The sequence below is a fragment of the Cucurbita pepo genome, chromosome LG01 (assembly GCF_002806865.2).
Source record: "Cucurbita pepo subsp. pepo cultivar mu-cu-16 chromosome LG01, ASM280686v2, whole genome shotgun sequence".
NCBI classification, from domain to species: domain Eukaryota; kingdom Viridiplantae; phylum Streptophyta; class Magnoliopsida; order Cucurbitales; family Cucurbitaceae; genus Cucurbita; species Cucurbita pepo.
The window spans coordinates 8,467,218-8,492,717 of record NC_036638.1 but is presented as its reverse complement, the minus strand read 5'-3'; the positions used below and the strand labels follow the sequence as shown (position 1 = coordinate 8,492,717).

At 38.0% G+C, this 25,500-nt stretch overlaps 4 protein-coding genes and 6 non-coding genes across 14 annotated transcripts; 7 read left to right on the top strand and 3 right to left on the bottom strand.

Annotated features, from left to right (window-relative positions):
• The first annotated feature begins 1,089 nt into the window (after positions 1 to 1,089).
• Positions 1,090 to 1,162, top strand: TRNAR-ACG. The gene has a single exon. It is a non-coding gene; the product is annotated as a tRNA-Arg (tRNA).
• A 4,847-nt stretch (positions 1,163 to 6,009) lies between these two features.
• LOC111808099 (DEAD-box ATP-dependent RNA helicase 22) lies at positions 6,010 to 11,319 on the bottom strand. The gene is made up of 8 exons (XM_023693910.1): positions 10,883 to 11,319; positions 9,618 to 9,905; positions 9,347 to 9,460; positions 8,800 to 9,260; positions 7,472 to 7,796; positions 7,182 to 7,334; positions 6,685 to 6,736; positions 6,010 to 6,554 (listed from the first exon to the last, which is right to left on the bottom strand). The coding sequence occupies exons 1-8, from the start codon at positions 11,207 to 11,209 to the stop codon at positions 6,526 to 6,528; spliced, it is 1,749 nt and encodes a 582-aa protein (XP_023549678.1). The 5' UTR covers positions 11,210 to 11,319; the 3' UTR covers positions 6,010 to 6,525.
• A 168-nt stretch (positions 11,320 to 11,487) lies between these two features.
• Positions 11,488 to 16,614, top strand: LOC111808076 (protein PLASTID REDOX INSENSITIVE 2, chloroplastic-like). Of its 4 annotated transcripts, XM_023693898.1 has the most exons (6): positions 11,488 to 11,592; positions 11,669 to 11,921; positions 15,262 to 15,399; positions 15,484 to 15,840; positions 15,918 to 16,013; positions 16,099 to 16,614. In XM_023693898.1, the coding sequence occupies exons 4-6, from the start codon at positions 15,613 to 15,615 to the stop codon at positions 16,291 to 16,293; spliced, it is 519 nt and encodes a 172-aa protein (XP_023549666.1). In that variant the 5' UTR covers positions 11,488 to 11,592; positions 11,669 to 11,921; positions 15,262 to 15,399; positions 15,484 to 15,612; the 3' UTR covers positions 16,294 to 16,614. The 4 variants fall into 4 exon arrangements, with proteins under 4 accessions (XP_023549666.1, XP_023549642.1, XP_023549649.1 ...); XM_023693874.1 differs by having other exon boundaries at positions 11,489 to 11,921; XM_023693888.1 differs by lacking the exons at positions 11,488 to 11,592; positions 11,669 to 11,921 and adding an exon at positions 12,544 to 12,654.
• TRNAV-AAC lies at positions 14,081 to 14,154 on the top strand. Its single transcript has one exon. It is a non-coding gene; the product is annotated as a tRNA-Val (tRNA).
• On the top strand, positions 14,408 to 14,481 carry TRNAV-UAC. Its single transcript has one exon. It is a non-coding gene; the product is annotated as a tRNA-Val (tRNA).
• TRNAV-UAC lies at positions 14,757 to 14,830 on the top strand. The gene has a single exon. It is a non-coding gene; the product is annotated as a tRNA-Val (tRNA).
• On the top strand, positions 15,318 to 15,391 carry TRNAV-AAC. Its single transcript has one exon. It is a non-coding gene; the product is annotated as a tRNA-Val (tRNA).
• Positions 16,615 to 16,664: 50 nt separating the features above from the next.
• LOC111808071 (uncharacterized protein YuxK) lies at positions 16,665 to 18,698 on the bottom strand. The gene is made up of 3 exons (XM_023693860.1): positions 18,317 to 18,698; positions 17,406 to 17,573; positions 16,665 to 17,058 (listed from the first exon to the last, which is right to left on the bottom strand). Exons 1-3 carry the CDS (start codon positions 18,651 to 18,653, stop codon positions 16,841 to 16,843), a joined length of 723 nt encoding a protein of 240 aa, XP_023549628.1. The 5' UTR covers positions 18,654 to 18,698; the 3' UTR covers positions 16,665 to 16,840.
• Positions 18,699 to 18,839: 141 nt separating this feature from the next.
• On the bottom strand, positions 18,840 to 18,913 carry TRNAN-GUU. The gene has a single exon. It is a non-coding gene; the product is annotated as a tRNA-Asn (tRNA).
• A 1,823-nt stretch (positions 18,914 to 20,736) lies between these two features.
• On the top strand, positions 20,737 to 23,917 carry LOC111808058 (cyclin-D1-1-like). Of its 2 annotated transcripts, none has more exons than XM_023693840.1 (6): positions 20,737 to 21,162; positions 21,441 to 21,527; positions 22,187 to 22,285; positions 22,400 to 22,601; positions 22,695 to 22,825; positions 22,902 to 23,917. In XM_023693840.1, the coding sequence occupies exons 1-6, from the start codon at positions 20,917 to 20,919 to the stop codon at positions 23,139 to 23,141; spliced, it is 1,005 nt and encodes a 334-aa protein (XP_023549608.1). In that variant the 5' UTR covers positions 20,737 to 20,916; the 3' UTR covers positions 23,142 to 23,917. The 2 variants fall into 2 exon arrangements, with proteins under 2 accessions (XP_023549608.1, XP_023549617.1); XM_023693849.1 differs by having other exon boundaries at positions 20,739 to 21,162; positions 22,905 to 23,917.
• Positions 23,918 to 25,500: the final 1,583 nt, after the last annotated feature.

The window sequence follows — 25,500 nt, the reverse complement described above, 5'->3', positions numbered from 1 at the left end:
CATATTTATATAAACATCAGAAATTTCTAGGTGGAAGACTATACATTATTTCTCATATATATTATTCTTTTCATTTATCTAATATAATAAACCGTTTTTTTTATAATATTATATAGATTTGATTTTTCGTATATCTAACTTTCGGTTCTTGGATTTTGGGTATTGTTGATTTGTTTTTTTAAAAAAAGAAATAAAATACTTTCGTCACATTTCAAATGTGGGTGAGATGAGTTTAGGTGGGAATAATTTCATTATAAGATTTTTTTTTATTTTAAAATTTCAATCGCACGTTGTTATTCGGTTGTCGCAAGAGTGCGATTGTGAAAACTATAAAGATGTATAATAATATGATATTCTCTGTCTCTAAGATAAACTCTTGTGATTCTCGTTTTGGTTATTCTAATTTAAAAAAACTCTGTATCAATAAAAATAATATTTTTTATTTATAAATACGTGATCTTCCCGTTCAGAATCAAAACCAAATTTTAAAAATTGAATGACTAAAATAAATATTTAAAAATTTTGTAAAAGAAAAAAAAAGGAAAAAGAAAAAAGTTCAAAGGACAAAGAAAAGAAAAGAAAAACGTGGTTGAAGAGGTTTGACCGTTTCAAGTTTCCAGGAAGGGCCAGAAAAGGTTGTTTGCGGCTATTGGGCTTTTCAGCAGTGGACCACGGCCTGTAATCTGTGGGCCTCTTTAGTTCAGTCGTTTCAAAACTCACAAGTTTCACGTGCCCACGCTAACCCACCCAAAACCAAATCAGAAGGTTAGAAGAACACGACTCTCCACAGTAGTCCAACTTCGTCGACCGTATTATTCTGTTGTCTTGATCCAAATATTTTATATCAATTCGAATATTATTGAATAGATAAAGATACAGATTATAATCATTCTTTTTATTTCAATCGATAATAATTTTACAAACCCGACACAAACGCATCGTGAAAGGAATATAAATGAAAGGTGAAGGGTTTGGGGACATGAACATGCCTCGCATGGAAGCATCAGGAGATGAGTAAAAGAGCAAACGATGGAAGCCATACGTAACTTTTTATTACTTATTTAATTTTTATTACTTTCTAATATCAAGGACTCCATGGCCCAATGGATAAGGCGCTGGTCTACGAAACCAGAGATTCTGGGTTCGATCCCCAGTGGAGTCGGTTTAGTTTTGTTTTTTTTTTCTTTTTTTTTTCTTTTGAAATCTTATGAATTTTGTATGATATATAAGTTCTATAATTTATTAAATGATCGTGAGAATATTTTTAAGAGTCTATTGTTCAAAAATTAATTTATGAGCAAAAAAATAAATTTATTTGAATACCCAATAAGCTGTTTATGAAGCTAAATTACAAAACATACATATAAATCGTCATTTGTTTTAAAAAATGTCTCGGTATCACCTTCCAACTTTTATGAATGCTTCAAATTTATCATTGGAGTAAAAATGATGGTGGAAATTAAAATCGAAAAAAGCACAACACTGATCTAGAATGGTGTGAGATTCTTTATAAGGATGTGAAAACCTCTCCCTAGCAGACACATTTTAAAAACTTCAGAGAGAAACTCGAAAGGAAAACCCAAAAAGAATAATATTTGCTAGCAGTGAAATTGGGCCATTATAAACGGTGTGACATTATTCGGGTCTCAGTTTTTATTCTATATCTACACAACTTCCATGACTCGACTTTCGTTCAACATCGTAATGAATTTCATTCAACTCCATGTTGAACACTGTCATAAGCCCTATTCTCTAGGACCAAGACCTATTCTCAAGGTCTTTTTTTGGCTGGTTAGTTTATCTTTAGGTTTAACAGAAGGCTATATAATGCCATTCTTTCTGCTGTTGAAATCATCAAGTTTTGAGTGTCATATTGTATGTCTTGAATAACTTTGGTGTTGTGAGTACATTTGTTCCGCTTTCGGCGCACAACAAGTGGTATCAGAGCCTTATTGTGGTATTTGGGGGTATTGTGAAAGTTTGGGCCTCATCGACCATTAGACGTGCTCACAATCGTGTTTATTCTCTTGAAAATCAGTTTTCAAGAATTGTGTTTTTGAGTTACATCCAGATTAATTATTGCAAATGGCCGAACCATCACGACGTGGATCGAGAGTGTGGAGTTCCAATCTCGAAGTAGAAAAATTTGATGGAACCAATAATTTTGGTGTTTGGCGAGGCGAAGTTAGCGATTTGCTGGTCATGCAAGACCTCGATGTTTCTCTCCAAGAGGAGATGCCTGAAGACATGACAGAAGCAGAATGGACAAAATTAAATCGGCAAGCCTGTGGAATTATTCGATCCTGTCTTGGCAAGGATCAGAAATATCCATTTATGAAGGTTACCATGGCGAAAGAATTATGGGACAAGCTTGAAGCGAAATATATGAAGAAGAGTGTGGAAAATAAACTCTATTTGAAGAAGAAACTCTTCCGTTTTGACTACAAGGAAGGTATCTCAATGGCTGAGCATTTGGATGATTTTAACAAAATCATCACTGATTTGCTCAATCTTGATGTTAAGATTGATGACGAGGACAAGGCGTTGTTGTTATTAAACTCTTTGCCGGAATCCTACGAGTTTTTAGTAACAACCCTACTACATGGAATCACTAATATTGATTTTGAAGATGTTTCAAATGCCTTAATAAACAATGAGATGCGAAAGAAGGAAAAGGAGACGTATCAAAGCTCTAGCTCAAATGTTCTCACTGCTCATGGAAGAACTTCTACCTGGAAAAGGAACGAATGTGGAGAGTCTCGATTAAAGTCGAGAGGTAGATCTGATAATTGGAGAAAACTTGATAAAAATGAGTGTGCATATTGTCGACAGAAAGGCCATTGGAAAAAAGATTGTTCGATCTTAAAAGAGAAGGGGTCGAAGTCCAATGTGGTTAAAGATGACGACACTGATACAGATGATGCCTTGACAATCTCCCTATCAGCCAGCCAAACCATTGAATGGATTCTTGATTCTGGGTGCTCCTATCATATGTGTCCCAACAAAGAGATGTTTTTGGACTTCAAAAAGTTCAATGGTGGAGTTGTCTATATGGGCAATGATAGTACTTGCAAGATAATGGGAATCGGCTCAGTACAAATCAAGATGTTTGATGGGGTTATACGAAAACTCAAAGATGTGAGGTATGTTCCTGACTTGAAGAAAAACTTGATTTCACTTGGCGTTTTGGATGCGAGTGGTTATCGCATCATTTTGGAAGGAGGGAATTTGAAAGTAGCTCGTGGAGCTTTGGTGGCAATTACAGGAACTAGAAGAGGTAGCATATACTACCTCAACGGAACCACAATAATTGGGCATGCTGCTATGGCAAGTTCGAAAGAACAAGACATATCGAAATTATGGCACATGCGACTCGGGCATGCTGGTGAGAAGGCGCTTCAGACATTGGTGAACCAAGGAGTCCTTAAGGGTGCCACAACTGGAAAAATTGATTTCTGTGAACATTGTATATTTGGTAAACAAAAAAATGTGAAGTTTGGTACAGCTATACACCAAACAAAGGGTATTTTGGATTATGTTCACACCGATGTATGGGGTCCCACAAAGAATGTCTCATTGGGAGGAAAGAGGTGGTTTGTCACCTTTATTGATGACTACTCGAAGAGAGTTTGGATGTATCCCATGAGGCACAAAAACGAGGTTCTCCAAATCTTCCTAGAGTGGAAGAAAATGGTAGAGAATCAGACGGATAGGAAAATCAAAAAGCTGAGATCAGACAACGGGGGAGAATATACTTATGATCCATTCCTTAAAGTATGCCGAGATGAAGGGATCGTTCGACACTTCACTGTTCCTGGTAAGCCACAACAAAATGGAGTTGCTGAGAGAATGAACCAGACATTAATAGAGAAGGTTCGATGCATATTGTCTCAAGCAGGATTGAGTAAGGCATTTTGGGCTGAGGCTCTCAGTTATGCAGTTCACTTGGTGAATCGTTTACCTGTTTCTGGAAACGGTGGGAGAACTCCGCTTGAGGTATGGTCAGGTAGTCCTGTTAGTGATTATGATAAATTGCATGTGTTTGGGTGTCCTGCTTATTATCATGTGACAAACTCAAAACTGGATCCTAGAGCAAAAAAAGCCAAGTTTATGGGCTTTAGCAAAGGTGTGAAGGGCTATAGGTTATGGTGTCCAGAAACAAGTAAAATTGTTAATAGTCGAGATGTGACATTCGATGAGTCTGGAATGTTTCTGCAGAAAATTGAAAATAATGACGAGGCATTGAAGCAGGTGGAGAAGGTGGTGTTCTCTCCTGATGTGGTTGCTCCTACCGAAGAACCTATTGATCAGGTAAATAATAACTTTGATGTCTTAGAACAAAAAGAGCAAAGTCTTGAGGAGCAAAGCCTTGTGAATGAAAGAGTGGAGGAACCTGAGTCAATCGCCAAGAATAGACCACGAAGGGTAATTCGAAAACCTGCAAGGTTTGATGATACGATAGCATATGCTTTCTCTTTGATTGATGGAGTTCCTAACAGCTACAAAGATGCTATGCAGAGCCCGGATAGCTTACACTGGCAAGAGGCTGTGAATCAGGAGATAGCATCATTGGAGATAAATCAAACTTGGGATTTGGTACCACTTCCAAAAGGTAAGAAGGAAATTGGTTGTAAATGGGTTTTTGCAAAAAAGGAAGACTCTTCTGGTATACGTTATAAGGCTCGACTTGTGGCTAAAGGTTACGCACAAAAGGAAGGTATTGATTACAATGAAATTTTCTCACCTGTGGTAAAACATTCTTCCATTCGAATTTTGTTGGCTTTGGTTGCTCAATTTAATCTTGAGCTTGCACAACTTGATGTAAAAACTGCTTTTTTGCATGGAGATTTGGAAGAAGAAATATATATGGCGCAACCAGTTGGTTTCCAAGTAGTTGGACAGCAACATTTAGTATGCAGATTGAAGAAATCTTTGTATGGGCTGAAGCAATCCCCTCGCCAATGGTATAAAAGGTTTGATCATTTCATGGTAGAGCATATGTATACTCATAGTCAATTTGACCATTGTGTGTATTATCGGTGTCTCGATGATGGATCGTTTATCTATTTGCTCTTATATGTTGATGATATGTTAATTGCTTCAAAGAGACAGATGGAGATTGATAAGCTCAAAGATGAGCTTTCTAAAACATTTGAAATGAAAGACTTAGGCAATGCAAAGAAAATACTTGGAATGGAGATAGAGCGAGATCGGAAAAAAGGTACAGTCTGGTTGACTCAGTCTCAATATCTACGCAAGGTATTGTCAAGATTTAGTTTGAATAATTCAACCAAACCCGTTAGTACTCCACTTGCTCCTCATTTCAAGCTTAGTGCTTCCATGTGTCCAAGTTCTGATGATGACAAAAGGTATATGGAGAACATTCCTTATACAAATGCTGTTGGTGCGTTGATGTATGCTATGGTGTGTACTCGACCTGATCTTTCACACGCAGTAAGCATGGTGAGTCGTTATATGCATAATCCTGGTAAAGAGCATTGGCAGGCTGTAAAATGGATTCTTAGGTACATTCTTGGCACTATTGATGTTGGTATTAAGTTTCAAAAACAAGAAATGTTTAATCTTGACAATCGTGTAGCTGGTTATGTGGATTCTGATTATGCTGGTGATTTGGATAAGCGACGATCTACTACGGGTTATTTATTTACTATGGCTGGTGGACCTGTTTGTTGGCGTTCAACATTGCAGTCTACTGTTGCATTGTCTACCACTGAAGCAGAGTATATGGCAGTAACAGAAGCTTTTAAAGAAGCTATTTGGATGCATGGTTTGATCAATGACTTGGGTATTTTGCAGGAACATATAGATGTATTTTGTGATAGCCAGAGCGCTATTTGCTTGTCAAAAAATCAAGTCCATCATGCTCGTACAAAACACATTGATGTCCGTTTTCACTTTATTCGAGAAATTATTAGCAAAGGGGATATTCGGTTATTAAAAATTGGAACAGCTGATAACCCTGCTGATATGTTGACAAAGGTTATCACCCGTGAAAAGTTCTGGCATTGTTTAGATTTCATCAACGTCGGAAGGGAGTAGTGTGTTGACATGGTAGCAACCAAATTAGCTATCAACTTGGAGATCTTATGACAAGGTGGAGATTGTTGAACACTGTCATAAGCCCTATTCTCTAGGACCAAGACCTATTCTCAAGGTCTTTTTTTGGCTGGTTAGTTTATCTTTAGGTTTAACAGAAGGCTATATAATGCCATTCTTTCTGCTGTTGAAATCATCAAGTTTTGAGTGTCATATTGTATGTCTTGAATAACTTTGGTGTTGTGAGTACATTTGTTCCGCTTTCGGCGCACAACACTCCAGTCATTTCTCATCCCCATAGTTATTAGGAAACACTAATAATGAATGCATTCTAAATCTATAAATATTAGAAGTCTTTTTCTTGTCATGTTCGTTCTATCCTTTCCGGTGTTGAAATGTGAAGCAATAGGAAGGGATGTTCGTTGTTTTCATCGTTCTTCATCTATACAAACTAATCATCTCTTCCATTCATGACAGAACACTCTCTTTTGCAGAACCTGCAGAAATAAGATATATATCAGTTTCAATAACCACTCTGTGGGAATTCATCGTCTTCTACGTTCACCCAAAGGGTTCTTTCTACCGTCATACTTTTTCAGCTTCTGGCAAGTTCAAAATCGAATTTACCTTGTTTCTTAAGCTTGTTTCGGAAGCTTCGTTTCCTGCTGAATGCTGCCTCCTGCACCAAAAAAGAAAGCGCCAAGTGTCAAAACTCAACCACCGAAGACAATTGGAGGCATTGATTCAATAAAGGAATTGATAGCCTTAGTTTTGAGTGGTTATGTGGAGATCCCACATCGGTTAGGAGAAGAACGAGTGTCAGCAAGGACGCTGGCCCCGAAGGGGGTGGATTGTAAGATCCCACATTGGTTGGAGATGGGTACGAAGCATTCTTTATAAGAGTGTGAAAACCTTGAGAGAGAACTTGAAAGGAAAAGCCCAAAGCAGACAATATTTGTTAGCGATCGGCCTGGGCTACTACTGGTTAGCAAGTGAAGTTGATTCAAGATTGATAGGGAAGACAATATGACATTAAGTGTTCTCGCTATATGGCTAAAGTTAAGTCGAATTGTGTCGCAGCTCGAAGTGTTAGAGGTAGAGAAGGAGGATAGAGGAACTATTACCACAGGTTGAGACAAGTTCTCTGCACGTCGAACTGCTGCTACGAGATCACGGTTAGCTTTAGTGTACATGCTAGTGACAAGTCCACATTGACCAGCTCTACCAGTTCTACCAATCCTATGTAGAAAATCTACAGCAGAAGTAGCGAAGTCTGCCTGAAAAGGAAGAACAGATATTCTTCAGTCCACCCCATTTTAAAAGTAAAGCCATTGTAACCAACATTCAAATGCTAATATTGGATCCATAGATGCTAGAGCCATCTGCAGAAAGCATTTTATTAAAAGAGAAGCACCTGAATAACGTGGGCTACGTTTGGAATATCCACTCCTCTGGCAGCAGCATCGGTGCAAACAAGAACACCACCATTCTCTCTGAAATCAGCCAAGATCTTTGACCGCTCCTCCAAACTGCGGTCTTTGTGGTAACGAAAACATTCTGTACCTGCCACCGACAATATATTGGCCACTGCTTCAACAGTTTCAACGGTGTTCGCAAACACCATTGTTCGAATTGCACTGCCATCGATATTCCTCAGTTGAGATTTAGATTGATTCACAGCCTTGATAAGTTCATCTACCTGGTTATCAACTGTCACTTCAACCCACCTCTGCTCCAATCTAAACTAGCAAACAGAGTGTCATTATTCAACTTAAGAAGTAATATGCAGCCAAATGCAAATGGCGAAAAGGAAACTGAGAGTGAAGTTTGCAAGAAGACAAGAACAATTTCCTTTTGCTGAGGTCAAATTGTGAAACTAAAGGATACAATCTAACTGATGTTTGTGTGAACTCAAAGAAAATAGTGTAAGCAGAAACCAAGATATTAACTTATAATCAACTTTACAGTACAGAGGTGAGAATTTGCAGAAAATCAGACAGTAACCAATAGGCAATGTTCCATTCTAGAGATAAAGGTTAAATTTTCAGATAGCTAACAACTATCTGATGTATATTCCCCTGTTTTCATGAAAGAAAGTGATAGCATCTAGTTTATTTGTGAGATCTCACATCGGTTGAAGAGAGAAACGAAGCGTTCCTTATAAGGGTGCGGAAACCTCTCTCTAGCAAAAGCACTTTAAAACCGTGAGACTAACGGCTAGACCAAAACAGACAATATCTGCAAGCGGTGGGCAACAAGTATATTCGTCTCTTTCTGCTAACCTGTACACTAGCTTGGAAAAGACTTCTGATAGGGCAAAAACAAACTGACACTATATCAAAGCATTACAAGCTACCCTAATGTTCAAGAGGTCTAATCTCTTCCCCTACTAACGATTATCTTCTTTATACTACACACTTTCTAGCTAACTCATTCTTTCAGCTAGTTAGCTTATACTTCTATCTTCTAACAGACCTAATCCTTAGTCTTGGTCAAACATATTCCTACCCTTTTCCTCAAACTCACTCTATTCGCTAGCTCGCCTAGCCTCCTTCCATGAGTATGCGAAGTGCACAGGAGGTTGAGTCTTATAATTATGTCAAAAAAATTTTTTAGGAAAGGTGTATCTCAGAAAAAGGATCTGCTGGAGCACAAGAAATTTCAATTTTCACAAAGTTTTGTCCCATTTGAAAGAAGCCCCTATTGAATTTCACAAGTGAATACGACCAACTCGGGCAGTACCTGGGACTGTGGCAGTGTAGATATTTCCCACTAACCCAACTAGCATCTGGGAACATTTTCCGCAGCACTGCACCAGCAGTCTTTTTTCCATTCACAGGAAGAGTTGCAGCAACAAAAATGTATTGTTTACTTCGCTCGTAACTCTTTTGTGCTCTTCTCCAGTCTTTAACTCTCCTTGACGAATATTCAGTTTTCTCCTGTATGTTGTTAGAATCAACATCTTCGTCGTAACTTTCTTCCCCTTCCCCTTCTCCTTCCCCTTCAGAGATGGTTTCAGTTTCTATGTCACTCTCATCCTGTAATGTAAGCTGGGATGACGGGTCAGCTTCTAATTCCATGAGCCTCTCTGGAGATTCTTTTGAGCGAGACAATAGCTTTTCTTCAAACCGGAGCAAATTTATAAGACGAATGACCTTATTCTGGAAGCTACCAACAAGAAGCATATCTGCTTCATCAAAAACCTGCAGTAGTTTCAAATGGAACAAGTAAAATAAAAAATTACATCATGGAGATAACATTATTTTAACACAAAATGGGTGAAAAATACCACATGCTTCACAGCACAAAGAAACTTCATTCGTCGACTCCTGTTTGGTTCAATATAATTAAGTAGAGCTGCTGGTGTTGATACAATAATATCCGGCTTGTAAACTGGCCAACCCTGCAGTTAGAGTTCTTAGTCAAAGACAGAATCATATCGACATGGTTAACGTAGTATGATGCACATTCCATAAGAAAGTGAATCAGTATGCTCGTGTAAATAAATTAAATTCAGCAAGAATTACAGTCATATATTATCTTGGACAACTTTTTTTTACCTGTCTTCCACAAACAGTTGTAACTCTGAGAAGCGATTTTCCATGTTCATCGCAAAGGGTGTTGGCCATTTGAACCACTTGCTCACACAGCATTACATTTGGACATAGAACAAGAGAAAGCTTATTAATTGAAGCCAAGTCTTGGTCGCCATCAGTCAACTTGTCATCACGTTGTTCATTGCATATCTTGTTAATTAGGGGCACTAGGTAACCATGTGTTTTACCACTACCAGTTTCGGCTGCAATGACCACATCGTTTCCCGACATTATAGAGGGAACGCAAGCAGCCTTAAACGCAAACAAGAATGCATCAGAAGTGATAAAAAGGTAGAGAAATATAAAGGCATCAACCAAGAAAGATTAGAAGGGGTTGCAGAAACTTCCATTGACACGCTATCAAGACCACCAAAAGCAAAATATGTATCTAAGATATTACATTTTATGCTGAGGAACGTTGGGAGGGAGTCCCACATTGGCTAATTAAGGGAAGATCATAAGTTTATAAGTAAGGAATACTATCTCCGTTGGTATGAGGCCCTTTGGGAAAACCAAAAGTAAAGTAATGAGAGCTTATGCTCGAAGCGAACAATATCATACACTTAACTTAGTCATGTCAATAGAATTCTCAAATGTTGATCAAAGAAGTAGTGAGCCTCAAAGGTGTAGTTAAAAGTGACTCAAGTGTCAAACAAAGTGTGTAATTTGTTCGAGAGCTCCAGAAAAAGGAATCGAGCCTCAATAAAGGGGAGGCTGTTTGAGGGCTCTATAAGCCTTAGAGGAGACTCTATAATGTACTTTGTTCAAGAGGAGGATCGTTGGGAGGGAGTCCCACATTGACTAGTTAAGGGAAAGATCATGTGTCTACAAGTATGTACTATTATCTCCATGGTAAGAGACATTTAGGAAAAACCAAAAGCAAAGGCATGAGAGCTTATGCTCAAAGTGGACAATATCGTACCATTGTGGAGAGCCGTGGTTCCTAAGTCATTTTCTTTTTTATTTTATATGCTTCATTCTATGTTTTCAAGAAAACCAAAGAAACCCGTGAAGGGAGAACAAGAGGGAGAATATATTCCATCTTATCGAAACAAGTTCAATTCTTATACAAGCAAACATGGTTTTCACTCCCTAACTATTCTTAAGCACCAAAACATAGTCAGCTCCCAACTACTGGCTAGTCCTTGCAATCCGAAGACCAAGGCGAACCCACTACGCGAAAAGTTCTGTAATATTCTAATTCTCATGACAGGAAGATGTCCGTGTACCTGAATCAATGACGGCCTCTGGATTCCAGCACTAACAAGAGCTCGAGAAACATTATCAGAGACACCAAGTGATGTCCAAGAAACACCTTCAGCCGCATAAAAAGTATCCCTTCCAATTCCATCAGCAACAGGTGTTGCAGCAGAAGCAGCAACAGTTCCAACAGCCCTTGATTGCTTAGAGCAAGGTTGTCTCAAACAAACCAACCCAATTCGGATAGAACATGAACTAGGAACCAATAAGTTCGAATTTTTGAATGAGAAAAGCAGCTTAGACGATGACGCTAATCTCTCTAAATAGAGCGCAGAAGCAGAGCGATACAGAAGCATTGGCTCTGTAATGGATTGAGCCTGGAAAAACGCTAACCTGCTGCTCTCTGTATGGAGTCACTATTATCCCTATCTTTTCTGTTCTGTAAAATGCTATAAGAAAGAAAATTTAGTCCGAGGGTTTTAGGGTTTATGGTAAAATCTTTCTACACCAATTATATTAAGCAAAAGGGCCCACTTGTGAAATCGACGCACCAATCACCATCGCACTACTAGACACGTGTCCAATCAAAGGTCAACCATAGTCAAATACATATTTCATTAGACACAAGACCACAGTTTCCTCTCGTACAGAAGAAGCTTCAATGGCGCCAAAAACTCTCTGAGGATCGCATGGAATGTTTTCAGGGACGATCGTCTTCTTAGACAAAAACGGCTTACAGGTCCGCATATTGCAGGCTTATCTTCCTCTGCAGCTTTGTATTTCAATGAATTAGGGCAATTTCTACACTATTTCAGAAGGTTCTCTCGTACCAGAGGCTGGGAAGACGGCTTAAGTTCAGGGGAGAAGGCGTCAGAGGATTTGTACACTGTAAAAGCAGGTTTAGATGAAGATGGAAGAGACTAAGTCCCGACCGTGTATTTCCTAGAAACTGAAATTGTCTCCTAACAATTCGGAAGCAGTAAGTTCTGAAAGGGTTGGAGATTCAAATGCTTCAAACTTGGTAACGAAGACTGCTACAGCTCTTGGGGACTTCAAATTAATAGCAATGTAAGTTTCTTTGATACCCGATTCATAGCTTGATGTTGGAATGTGTTTGTCTTGTATAAGTTGTGATCATGTTCTTCCTTAACTGGATCCCCAATTCAGATTTATATCTATAATGAAAAATTCCTACATTGCTCACCAGTTTATAAGCTAGGCATGTTTCATTATAGACATGGGGCTTGATCGAGGAATTTCTTGAAAGTAACTCCTAGTTTTCTTTAGACCGCTCGTATCAGAATTAGTACGTTCTAATGAGGTGAAAAATTTGCAGACATCTCTCATACAATCCCCCAGATATGAATAAGAACATACTGAGATTTTTGGAAAAGTTAACAACATATACAGAGGTAATAATGACATCCTCCAAACTATTTGCAATGGACCAAGCCCACCGACATGATTCTCCTCCAGATTTTTAAAACGTATCTATTAGGGAGAGATTTCCACACCCTTAGAAAGAATGTTTTGTTCTTCCCGACCTACGTGAGAGCTCAAGATACTTCATTGTTCTGTTTCTGACACTTTAGCTTGTCTTCTTTATATTTTAAGCAATGGGTTACTAAGGAAGGTCATTTAGCTCTTACAAGGCAATTCCAGTCATTGAGAAGCTACCTTTTAAAATTGAGAGCATTGATCAGGACAAACACCTGGCAGCCATAGGAAAGTGATTGGAGGATCATGTGAATGAAACGACTTTAGTTCACTCCAGTTGGCTCTGTATTTTGGGTGGAATAAGGTAATCTTTGTACTTATATAGTATATTGCCTCATAAATGAACTGCAATCAATTTTGTTGCTCATAATATCATTTCCCATTGAAGCACTTTATAGGACTGGCCATTATGAGCTACTGTAAGATTGAACCACTGTCCTGCGATTTGACTGTACATCTCTGATTTGATCCATTTTCTTTATAGTTCCTTGAGAGTTATTTTCTCTGTGATTCCAGCCATAGAGGTTTTCTACCAAGATATGTATAGCATTTCAAGGATATGAAGTTTTTAAGGGAGGATCTGATATTCAGTCATGGAGGTTTTCTACCAAGATAGTCCTTTTATTAATCTGTTCTTTCTTTGGCCACTTCATATGTAGAATAGAATGGCACATTGAGCTAGATAGAATAGAGCCAAATTCATGTTCTGTTAAGAACTGAAGTGGACGGTAATAGGAAATCATGTCTGCTGTGAAAATATATCTGTAACTTCAGTTGAGCTGAGTGAATGAAGATTGTTAGGTTCATTCTTATTCTTTGGTGTCTAACATGGTTGTGTCCTCTTCTGATATTTCGTGATATCGTGATTTCTCGGCATTTGTTTCTCTTAGCTGAAATCAACGTCTTTCCTAAGTCAATAAAGGTGTTGTGGAGTAGTTGGTTATCACGTTAGTCGAACACACTAAAGGTGGTGTGGTAATTTCTTAGCTGTAGTTAGGTACGTCTATGACAAACTAGCTGTAGTCGAACACACTAAAGGTGGGGTGGTTAATTATTATATATTATTTGTTTGTATATTTTTTTGCTCGTGGGTTGTCATGTTTTAGAAACTAGATGTAATTAGGTACGTCTTTGCCAAACCAATGAAGGTGTCGTGGTGTAGTTGGTTATCACGTCAGTCTAACACACTAAAAGTCTTCGGTTCAAGTCTGGGCGATGCTAAGCCAATTTTTATTATTATTTGTTTGAATATTTTTTTTGCTCGTGGGTGGTCATGTTTTAAAAACTAGCTATAATTAGGGACGTCTTTGCCAAACCAGTGAAGGTGTCATGGTGTAGTTGGTTATCACGTCAGTCTAATTGAAGGTCTCCAGCTCAAGTGTCATTTTTTAGAAACTAGCTTTAATTTGGGACGTCTTTGCTAAACTAGTGAAGGTGTTGTGGTGTAGTTGGTTATCACGTCAGTCTAACACATTGAAGGTTTCCCGTTCAAGTCTCAGTGGATCCAAATCAATTTTTATTATATATTATTTGTTTGTATATATTTTTTGCCCGCGAGTGGTCATGTTTTAAAAACTATCTGTAATTAGGGACGTCTTTGCCAAACCAGTGAAGGTGTCGTGGTGTAGTTGGTTATCACGTCAGTCTCTCCAGTTCAAGTCTGGGCGACGCCAAATCAATTTTTATTATATATTTATTTGTTTTTTTTTTTTTTTTTTTTTTNCAGTGAAGGTGTTATGGTGTAGTTGGTTATCATGTCAGTCTAACACACTGAAGGACTCTAGTTCAAATCTGGGCGACGCCAAATCAATTTTTATTATATATTATTTTTGCCTGCGAGTGGTCATGTTTTAGAAACTAGCTGTAATTAGGTACGTCTTTAACAACCAATGAAGGTGTTGTGGTGTAGTTGGTTATCACGTCAGTTTAACACACTAAAGGTCTTTAGTTCAAGTTTGAGCGATGCTAAATCAATTTTTATTATTATTTTTTTGCTCGTGGGTGGTCATGTTTTAAAAACTAGCTGTAATTAGGGACGTCTTTGCCAAACCAGTGAAGGTGTCGTGGTGTAGTTGGTTATCACGTCAGTCTTACACATTGAAAGTCTCCAGTTCAAGTCTGGGCGATGCCAAATCAATTTTTATTATATATTATTTGTTTGTATTTTTTTTTTTTTTTGGCTCGTGGGTGGTCATGTTTTAAAAACTAGCTGTAATTAGGGACGTCTTTGCAAAACTAGTGAAGGTGTCGTGGTGTAGTTGGTTATCATGTCAGTCTAACATCAAATTTGGGCAACGCCAAATCAATTTTTATTATATATTATTTGTTTGTATATTTTTTTTGCCCGCGAATGGTCATGTTTTAGAAACTAGCTGTAATTAGGTACGTTTTTGCCAAACCAATGAAGGTGTTGTGGTGTAGTTGGTTATCACGTCAGTCTTACACACTGAAGGTCTCCAGTTCAAGTTTGGGCGACGCCAAGTCAATTTTTATAATATATTATTTGTTTGTATATTTTTTTTGCCTGCGGGTGGTCATGTTTTAAAAACTAGCGGTAACTAGGGACGTCTTTGCCAAACCAGTGAAGGTGTCATGATGTAGTTGGTTATCATGTCAGTCTAACACACAAAAGGTCTCCGGTTCAAGTTTGGGTGATGCCAAATTAATTTTTATTATTATATATTATTTGTTTGTATATTTTTTTGCTTGTGGGTTATGTTTTAGAAACTAGCTGTAATTAGGTACGTCTTTGCCAAACTAATGAAGGTGTTGTGGAAACTAATGAAGGTGTTGTGGTGTAGTTGGTTATTACGTCAGTCTTACACACTGAAGGTCTCCAGCTCAAGTCTGTGCGACGCCAAGTCAATTTTTATAATATATTATTTGTTTGTATATTTTTTTTTGCTCGCAGGTGGTCATGTTTTAAGAACTAGCTGTAACTAGGGACGTCTTTGCCAAACCAGTGAAGGTGTCGTGGTGTAGTTGGTTATCATGTCGGTCTAACACACTGAAGGTCTTCAGTTCAAGTTTGAGCGACACCAAATAGGAGGTATGCTGGTCTGTAGCTAAATTCATCTATACCTTTGAAATGTTTCTAGACTATAAAATTAATTTAAAAATTATAAATTTATAGTGACGTAATTTCTGAGGTGGCACCCACGTAGACCGGTGGGTGTATCCCAAAATTTGTGGGGGTGCGAAGAGAAGATGCGTTGATAAACCCTTGCTCGACGCCTTTGCTAAACCCGGTGAGAAGATAAAGATGGCATGGACTACAGTTCCAGCTTTCCATCTCCTCCCTCCTCTCTTTGCGCTTCATAAACCTAACTCTCCGCCGTGCTTCTTCTCCAATCCTTCAAGTGCTCTGCAACACACACGCCTCTCGCCCACTCTCAGGCTTCCATTTCAACCCTCCTCCTCCTTCGGAAACCAGATTTGCAGGGCCGCCGAATACAAATTTCCCGACCCAATTCCTGAATTCGCCGTCGCTGTAATCTCCCTCCCTTCTGGGCGTTCATGTAAATGGATGATTTCGAAATGTCTTGAAATAATTTCTTTTCTGTTCAGGAGACCGAGAAGTTCAGGGCTCATTTGCTTACCAAACTTTCTAAGAAAGATATTTACGGGGATTCGGTTCAAGAGGTCGTCGGAGTATGCACTGAGGTATGAACACTGCCATCCTCTGATTGAACATAATAGCTCAACAACTGCATGTCTTTACCTATGTTATGGCCTTCCAACTAAACAGATATTCAACACCTTTATGCATACTGAGTATGGCGGCCCTGGGACCTTGTTGGTTCTACCTTTCATTGACATGTCTGATACAATCAACGAACGAGGATTACCTGGAGGACCTCAAGCTGCCCGTGCTGCAGTCAAATGGGCTCAAGAGCATGTTGATAAAGACTGGAACCTGTGGACTGGTGACGATGGCACCTAACAAAAGTCCCCCTCAAGAGTATATTTTGTTGAGATGGGCAGAGTTCTATTGTTATACCTGATTTTCGAGTTCAGCTGGTTGCTTTCTTCTGGATCTTTATCAAAGGGATTGTTGATATATGAGCTGAATTTGTTTTTGTATGAACTATCAGAGATCTCTAGAATGACGAGGATAGAACTTAGATAAAGCAAACAGAATCCTTTAGCTGTCATGCTGGACAAAATTTGCATCAGTGTATTTCTATATGGCTTGAGCAATCTTAGAGATATAAAACATTTGATGTCTTTATGAACAATCTAAATTGTTTTAGCTGTACGGTAATAAGACGAGTGCTGTTACTTTAAGTGAATTGTGGATGTTGATGCTTCTTGTCTAAAACTGATCATTACAATACTCGCCATCAAACTAGTACTTACAGGTGAAGTTTTTTTTTTTACCTAAACAGTTAGTTCTGAAGTACATTCATATCAGGTTCTTTAGTCCAAAAGGAGGGTAATGACTAAAATTTACAATTTCCATGTCCATAAAATGTAATGCACATACTTCCTTACCGATGGCGTTGATCGAGCAGTTCCTCCCTATCAATGAAACGCTCGAGAAGCTCTTCCTCTTGCAAAACCAAGCAGTCTTCGGCTTTTCCAAACAAGTCGTAGCGATGTTTGGCAACAATGTCATAGATAGCATCTCTAAGAGGAGTCGGGATTATCAAGAATGCGCTCAAAGCTGAGTAGGGGAGAGGCAAATAGGACAAGACCTTCAGAGCAGCTGCAAAATTACACAATTTGCTCAAATGGGATTACATTCCTACTGATTAAGAAGGGAACAATATACATTTTGACAGAAGTTTTGTAACACTAGTAGTAATAAGTCGATCTACACAAAAATAGAGAAAATGAATCTCCTTTCTAAAATGCTACATTAACTGTAGCAATGAATCTCGAGTGTTATGTGGGAATTTAGAGTTTTGATAAGAAAGGCATTTAATGGGAAAAATTATACACAAGGGTAAATGAAGCACCGAGTTACACATGCACACCAGTTATAGAATACAGGGAAAGATCGAAGTTATCACAGGGATATTTTAACTGTTCTTGGTCAAGAAAGCTAAGTACCGGTAGAAGCTTGGTAGTATGAACCATGGCCCTCAATGAACACAAAGCGACGGTAAACATCCTCTCTGTCTAGACCACTCAGTCTCAAGTATGGTTCAGCAGCTTTGGACTGAAGGCAGCAAAATTTGATCTTCTTATATCTGTCCGCCTTTATAACCCACTTCACACCTGCAAATTTATCGATAAACAGAACAAAGATAGAAACATAACTATGGAGGGATAGATACAGAATGTTCTGGAACTGAAATATTAGGATGCAGCCTCTAAGAATTTGAGCATATACTGGAAGTCTGGAAGTGAAATGACCTAGAAACACGATGTAAGACTAAAAGTCATGGAACCCGTAATCCCACCTGGATAAAACTTTCAATTATCACTTTGGAGTACAATAGAATTTACCAGGTTACCAAATTATACAGATGATAAAGGCTCGAAAATCAGTGTTGGAACAGGAGGGTTTCAATTACTAGCGGCGAAGATTTGTTTCCTTCTTTCTCTTACAAATAATTATACATACCAGACCAAAAAGGAGGAACTAAAAGTCAGGATTCCTTTCACAGATTCACAGGTTCTAAGAGACATCAAACTCCTCCAAAAGTTGGGCGGTACCAATGTCGAACAGTTCATAGAGTTAAAGACAAGGTAAGAAAATTCAAACCGCCGCCAAAAAACATAAACAAAAACAGGAAAAAGAACGGAAAACATGTCACAAGATTAAGGAAAAAATAAACCTAGAAGGCGGAGTGGCTTTAAATATTAAGTATACAAGAAAATGAAAATCTGATTATGCGCATTCTTTAGTTCTTTGAATGAAATTACAGGGGTAGCAATGGCACATTCTGGTGAAACAGAGGAACCAGAATGAAACTGTAAACGGAGCGTTTTAAAGAGGGAGAGAAAAGAGATCGAACCGCGGTGGCAGAGATGGCATACACCGTCATAGACAACAACGCGAGGCTGGAGAAGAGAAGGAAACACAAGCTCGACAGCCGAAGAATTCGCAGCAGCAGGAGAGACGGCATCGAATAATTCCTCAACAACTTCTTCAGGAACATCGGCAATATCCGGAGGCGCAGCAGTAGAGCAATCGATGCCGGAAGAAGACGGTGACGATGATGAAAACTTAGAAAAAAATATGCATCGAAATGGGGAAGAAGAAGATGTAATAGTAAAGGAGGTGGCTCTGGTTGTCCCTGTTGATGTGAAGAATAGGTGCCGAAACCGATTCGCAAGAAGTTTGGTCGTCATTTTGGATCGATCATCACCAGCGGTTTTCTCCGTTCCTGAACATTTCGGAAATGGAACGAGAGGTTTCGATTCCGAACTGCCTTCTCTTCCTTCAGTCGCAAGCAGCCTGAGGCCCATGAGGCCCATGAACCCAATGGGCCTCGGTGAAGTGGACAGCCCAAAACGTTAAAAATAGAAATTTAAAAACGCTAGAGGAAGGGGTTGAACCTTCGACCTTGTGGTTAACAGCCACACGCTCTAACCAACTGAGCTACTCCAGCAGATGACGTAATTTTGAAGTATGTCATTATTGTATTTTAAATCCATGATCAATTTTCAAAAGCTAGAGATCAGTGGCTAACACATTGAAGGTAGGTGTCAGTCAACACATTAAAGATAAATGTCCGTGTGTAGTTGGTTATCACTAAAGGTCTCCAAGTCAAGTCCGAGTAATATCAAATTAATTTTTATTATTCATTATTTAGATGTATATATTTTTCCAAGCAAATGAAGGTGTTGTGGTGTACTGAGTCTCGGAGACACAAAATTAAGTTTTATTATTCATTATATGTTTGTATATAATTTTTTAAAAACTAGGTGAAATAAGCAAAGTATTTTAGAAGTTAATGAAGGTGTCGTGATACACATTAAAGGTTTTCAGTTCAAGTTTGGGCGACGTTAAGTTTATTTTTATTATTTATTATTTGTTTGTATATTTTTTTTTTCGTAGGTAATCATTTCTAAAAAACTACCTGAATTTTGCAATGTGTTTCCAAGTTGGTTATCACATCAATCTTACACACGAAAGATGATGAATTTAGGGACCTCTTTCTCAAATACTCCTTACAGATTGGACCCAAGGAACGTTATGTTTAAATGTAGGCCGATAAATTAAGCCCACAAAAATAGCAAAATGCATAAGAAAATGGAGCTATAATAATATTAATAATTTGAGGTTATAAACATATGCGTGGGGAATAAATTTGACGTTGAAAATGGGTTGAATTGAAAGAGAGAAATAATGAAGAGATTGGGAAGCCCCACATAAAATGAACAATCTTATCTTGAAGGAGAGTGTGTGGGTAGCAAATAATACAAGTTTTGAATCAAACTCATTTCCCATTTTAAATTATGCACCACCAATATCACCTTTCATCCTATGGCTAGGGGATATTTTAAAAGTTTGATTTGGTGCTCAATCTATTTTTTAAATTATGAGTAGATGGTAATACAGAGTTATGGTGTTTTATTACTGTATTTTAGTAGACACGTTTTAAAATCATGAAGCTGATGATAATTGGCAACAGGCTAAAGTGGACAATATCTCTTAGCAGTGGACTCTTATAAATGATATTAGAGTTAGGCACTGAACTATGTGCTAGTGAGAACATTGGGTCCCTATGAATGACAGATTATGAGATCACACATTGGTTGACAAGGACGTTGGACTGTTACACTACTATTACTCATTTCCTTTCGACTTCCGTATAATTCCCCCCTTTTGTTCATTCTCAAAATTTGTCAATTCTCTAAAATGCCCTCATAGTTAGATGAAATTTACACCCAAACACAAACACAAACACGTTTACGTGTCACAATAGATCTATCCTAATTTATAACGAAACACCTAATTTTAATAATTGCTAATCATTTCAATCATTTTATCAACACAACTGTTTAGTTCTTCTCAATATGCGATTCAGACGTCTAATGTATCATTTTGAGCTACAATCAAATCCAATTGAAAGAAGCTAGAGTGAGTTCTAATTTAAGTATTTAATTGGAATAATAAAACCAATTAAAATCATATTTGGTAAGAGGTTAATTATGCTATAATATTATAGCTCATGATTCAAAAAAATAAAAAGAAAAAGAAAGCTAGTAATTGACGTGGCGCGATATTATTGGGGGCTGGTTGGAATTTGGAACTGTCCTCCATTGCGCAAACATTCTTGTCAATAAACGGAACCCGTTTTTCGGGGTAAAATGTTTCCCGCACTTTTTTTAAATTTATTTTATTTTATTAAAATTAAATATCAAATATTATATTTAAATAAAGAAAAAGAAAATAAATAGCGTCGCTATTAAATTGACATCATATATATGCAGACAAAGCGGTGCAAGCTTCCAAGCCCCAACTTCAACCAAAACCACTTTTTCAGTTTTTCTTTACGTCACACCGGCGTTAAGTATTCCGTCCAACTTCTCCTCTCTCTTCTCAGCTACTTTTGAATCTCTCTCATCGGCAAGATGGCAATAGAATGAGGAGTCGGAAGAGGTCATCATGTCCGTATCGATTTCCAACTGCTTCTCTAATTTAATCTGCCCGGAGGATTCCTCCGGCGTCTTGTCCGGCGAGTCGCCGGGGTGTTCTTCCGACTTCGATTCGACGGCCTGCGTTGAGGAATCTATCGCCGTCTTCATCAAGGATGAGCGTCGCTTCGTCCCTGATTACGACTGTTTCTCGCGCTTCCAATCTCCATCGCTGGATGCGGCCGCTAGACTAGACTCTGTTGCATGGATTCTTAAGGTAAGAATTTCTCCTCTGCTTTTCCGATTCGTTTCACAGTCATTTATTACCAAAATGCCACTCTTCACGTGACGAATATTGCGGTTGAATTATCACACCAGAATCCGTCGGCGATCACTGATACTCAGTCAGATCCGAGTCGATCAAATCGGAGTCCGTATCAGTGGCCGTCGACGAATCCATTTGATATATTATGACCATGTAGTACAGTTAACTTTTATATTTACCTCCGTCTCCGTCGCATACGGCGGTTATTTATGCGATTATACCTTTTGCAGGTTCAAGCCTATTACGGTTTTCAGCCTTTGACAGCGTATCTCTCCGTCAACTACTTGGATCGCTTCCTTTGTTCACGCCGTTTGCCGGTGAGATTCTTTAGAGAGAAAATAATTATTTGTGTGAATTATTTTGAAGATTCAAGATGTTCGTGGATGGATGCTAGTGATCGTCATTTTTTTTTGTTACATTTAATGGGAGTAATTATATTTGACTTATTCAAACCATGAAAAGGACTAGACTGTAGCAATTCTGAGCATGAAACGTATTATTTAATATCTTATTTATTTATTTTTTCTGTATTCAGATTAAGACTGCATTAATTTGTTTTCGAAATAAAATATCTAACTATCTAAAAATATGTGAGTGTTTGTGTAAGTTAACTTTTTGGGAATTGGGGAAATAGTTAATCGAATAATAAGTAAATTATGAGTGAAGATCATCGTGCACTTCACTCTGTTAAAGGATTGCTAAAGTTCTGAAAGTATGATTTGATATTCATTATGCCTTTTACAAGCTTTTGTTTCTTCTGTCACGGCACATGCAATGTGCGTGCACAGTGCCGGCAAAGAAACGGATAGGATGAACTAATTTGATATGACAAAATCACCAATGAACTCTCACCTAAAATAGCGGTGGCATTTATTGTTTGCTTATCTCTACTTAATGACGATGTTGATTCATTGGGATATGGAATGATTAGCGCCTAATGGTTGGTTAAATTTTCTATTCTTTGTATTGTTTTCAGCAAACAAATGGGTGGCCATTGCAACTCCTCTCTGTTGCTTGCCTGTCACTGGCTGCTAAAATGGAGGAACCTCTTGTTCCCGCTTTACTAGATCTTCAGGTTGGTTTAATTGGACATATATTATTCCTTCTCTTTGTGGAGAATGGGTAATGTTGGGTTTTTTTTCTTCTTTCTTGGTGTATTATAATGGATTGTTTTCTTTTTCCTTTTCAGGTTGAGGGGGCTAAATATATATTTGAACCCAGAACAATATGCAGGATGGAGTTGTTGGTGCTGAGGGTATTGGATTGGCGGCTGCGTTCAATAACGCCGTTCAATTTCATAGCATTCTTTGCTTGCAAGCTCGACCCATCGGGAGATTTCATCGGGTTTCTTATATCAAGAGCAACAGAAATTATAGTATCGAATATCCGAGGTAAAAAAGAAAACTAAACTGGGCTCTTTTTTAGACATGGATTATAAATATGGGACTTGAAAGTGAAATCAAAGTTGTGTATCTGGTCCACAGAGGTAATCTTTCTGGATAACTGGCCATCGTGTATTGCGGCAGCCGCCTTGCTTTGTGCAGCAAATGAAGTCCCGGGTTTGTCTGTTGTCAATCCAGAACATGCTGAATCATGGTGCAGCGGCCTGAGGAAAGTAAGTGCCAGATTGTGATTATGTTGGGCATGTGTGTTTTATACTAAAAAAATATATCCTCATTCGAATATATTAGCAGGAAAATATCACCGGCTGCTACCGGTTAATGCAAGAGATTGTTCTTGTTAGTAGCCGGAGCAAGTCCCCCAAAATCCTACCCGGCCAGTTTAGAGTGACTGTCCGCACTAGGATGACATCCAGCGACTTATCCTCCTACTCCTCCTCTTCCTCATCTTCGTCATCACCAAACAAAAGGAGAAAATTAAACCAGAGCAGCGTCTGGATAGATGATGACAAAGGTAACACCGAAGAATGAGAGGTAGCCGAACTTTGTCTAAAAGAAAAAAAAAAAAAAAAGTAGAATCCTCAATATTTTTTGGGAGGGTTTAGATAATAAGTTAACATAACTAGAGTGGTGCGTGTTAATTATAGTATGTAGTGTATGAAATCTCAGAGTTCGGGTGAGCTGGGAGATTTCAATAATTTATTTATTTATGATCTTGTTGGTGGGAAATTGCCATTCATTAATGGCTTTGCAGATTCCCAATGGGGGGAAACTAAAGGAAAGGGGTTTGTTTGATTTTGAGGGAAATGGCGGAGTGTTGAATAAGTGGAGGAGTCCACATGGAGTGTGGAACACAAAAGTTTGATTAATTTTCCCATCTCCAACAACTATATTTTGCTCCCCATTGGTTGGGCAGTAAATAAATTGAGTGGTTGTTTATGCACATGCTTTTTGGTGCGTGGCATGCTCTTGGGTGTCAGTGTGTACTGTACGAGTGGACTGCCCGCCCCTTCGGCTGGAGGAAGTGCCTCTTCTTTTTCATTGGACTTAAGCCAATCGGCCTGGCCCTTCTGAGTTCTGTGAGTTTATCTTCTTCCTTTCTACTTCTTTATTTTTCAAAGCCTGCGTTAGATGAAGGGAAAAAATCCCAAGTATACAAAAAGGTCTTTGGGGCCTTTGACTGCTTGTTGTATTTGTTTCAATCAATGTGATTAATTTTCATTCATTTCCCTCTCTCTCTTACTCTGTTCATCGCATGTGATTGACAATCAATATTTTGTAGTTTTGTGAATGGGTTTTTCTTCTCCGCATCATAGTGTTTATGTATTATATGAGAATGAGCTCTCTCAACCAGCTGGCTGGCCCTTAAGATCAACTGTTCTCAATTTTAGGACTAAAAGTGTATATTATCTTAACAACTTATGTGGTGATTGGAAAGTTCAGTAGTTCAAAAAACAGAATTGGGAGGGCAACCAAAAAAAAACACAGTAGAAATTGTCATATAGCCCTTAGATTCCCGACATAACAGGTATTATTGTGCATAACTATGGCCCCTTTACTTATCGATTGCAAAAATCCAGCCAGGCGTTTATCACTTTCTTGTTGATTCCACCACCCAAATTTAGGCACTGTCTTCCCTTCTTGTACCCCTTATCTTCTTTTAATTGTAATTTGTAAGAATACATAGCGACAATTATTACTCAACAATCTTCTTCTGCTGGATGGGTACTTTTAGATTGCACCATATTACATGGTCATCCTTCTAGGACCATCATGTTGGTTACGTATTTGAATAGTTTATTTCGTCTCAATTTAAATACAAAAAATCATCCACCTTTCTTTTTATAGGCTTACTTTGGAGTAGCTTTTCTAGTCCATGATGGGTTTCATTCGTGTATAGACTTGGACGTTTCTACAACTACTTTGCCAATCTTGTCAAGATAATATTTATATTTATTAGTTAGTGTCTTGATTTATATTTTAATTAATTGGAAAGACTTCTCCCCATCCTTTCATATTAAATCTAACCTTTTCATTAAAAATTGAAGACAAAATTTAATTTTGGAAAAGACAAATTGGGTGTGATTAACATACTATAAGGTAAGAGGGGAGTATTAAAAATTTGAGTTATGATTTTTTCCCTGACTTCTATTAGGAGCTTCTCATTCTAAACACATTTGTAGGTAAAAAACGAGGAACACCATTTTTATATACATTTAGAAAATAATATATTTAATCGAATATTTACTATGTTTTAAAATTTTTGTTTGTTTTGAAAATTTCTTTATAATTATAATAAAATATCTTATTAATTTATTTAGTTAATCCTCGGCTCTACCAATTATGGATGACATCTTAGGAAACACAGAAATGATATGGAATTCTAAATTATTGAATTTCTATTGGTAAGTTTGGAGCATCATGAGCATCCAATCCACATTAATTAATTAAAAAAATATTGTGGATCCCCGTAAACAAAGCTCTTGAATCATCCGATGGTTGCGATTGAATTACCATTAATTTGAGAACGACTTCACAAATGAATTAAATGAATATTATTAGAAGATGGGTTCCACTAGAATTTGGAGTATCCCCAACGCCAATTAGAGCCACGCCACCCGTCTTCTCCACCAAGAAGGCAGGCATTAAAGTATATGTGGGCCAAAGACCAGAAGCTAAATGATCATCTACTAATTAGTATTATCCGGCCGAAGCCACCTCTCGAGTCTTTGTAAAGGTACGTACATACAATAATCTCCTCTACACTAATTGGGTCCTGAATTGATTGGGGGAAAAAGGAAAAAGAACAAAGAAAAAAGAGAGATACGACTCGGAAAAAAGATGATTAATGAAAAACCGATTTTGAAATATCTGTATATGCAATTATGAG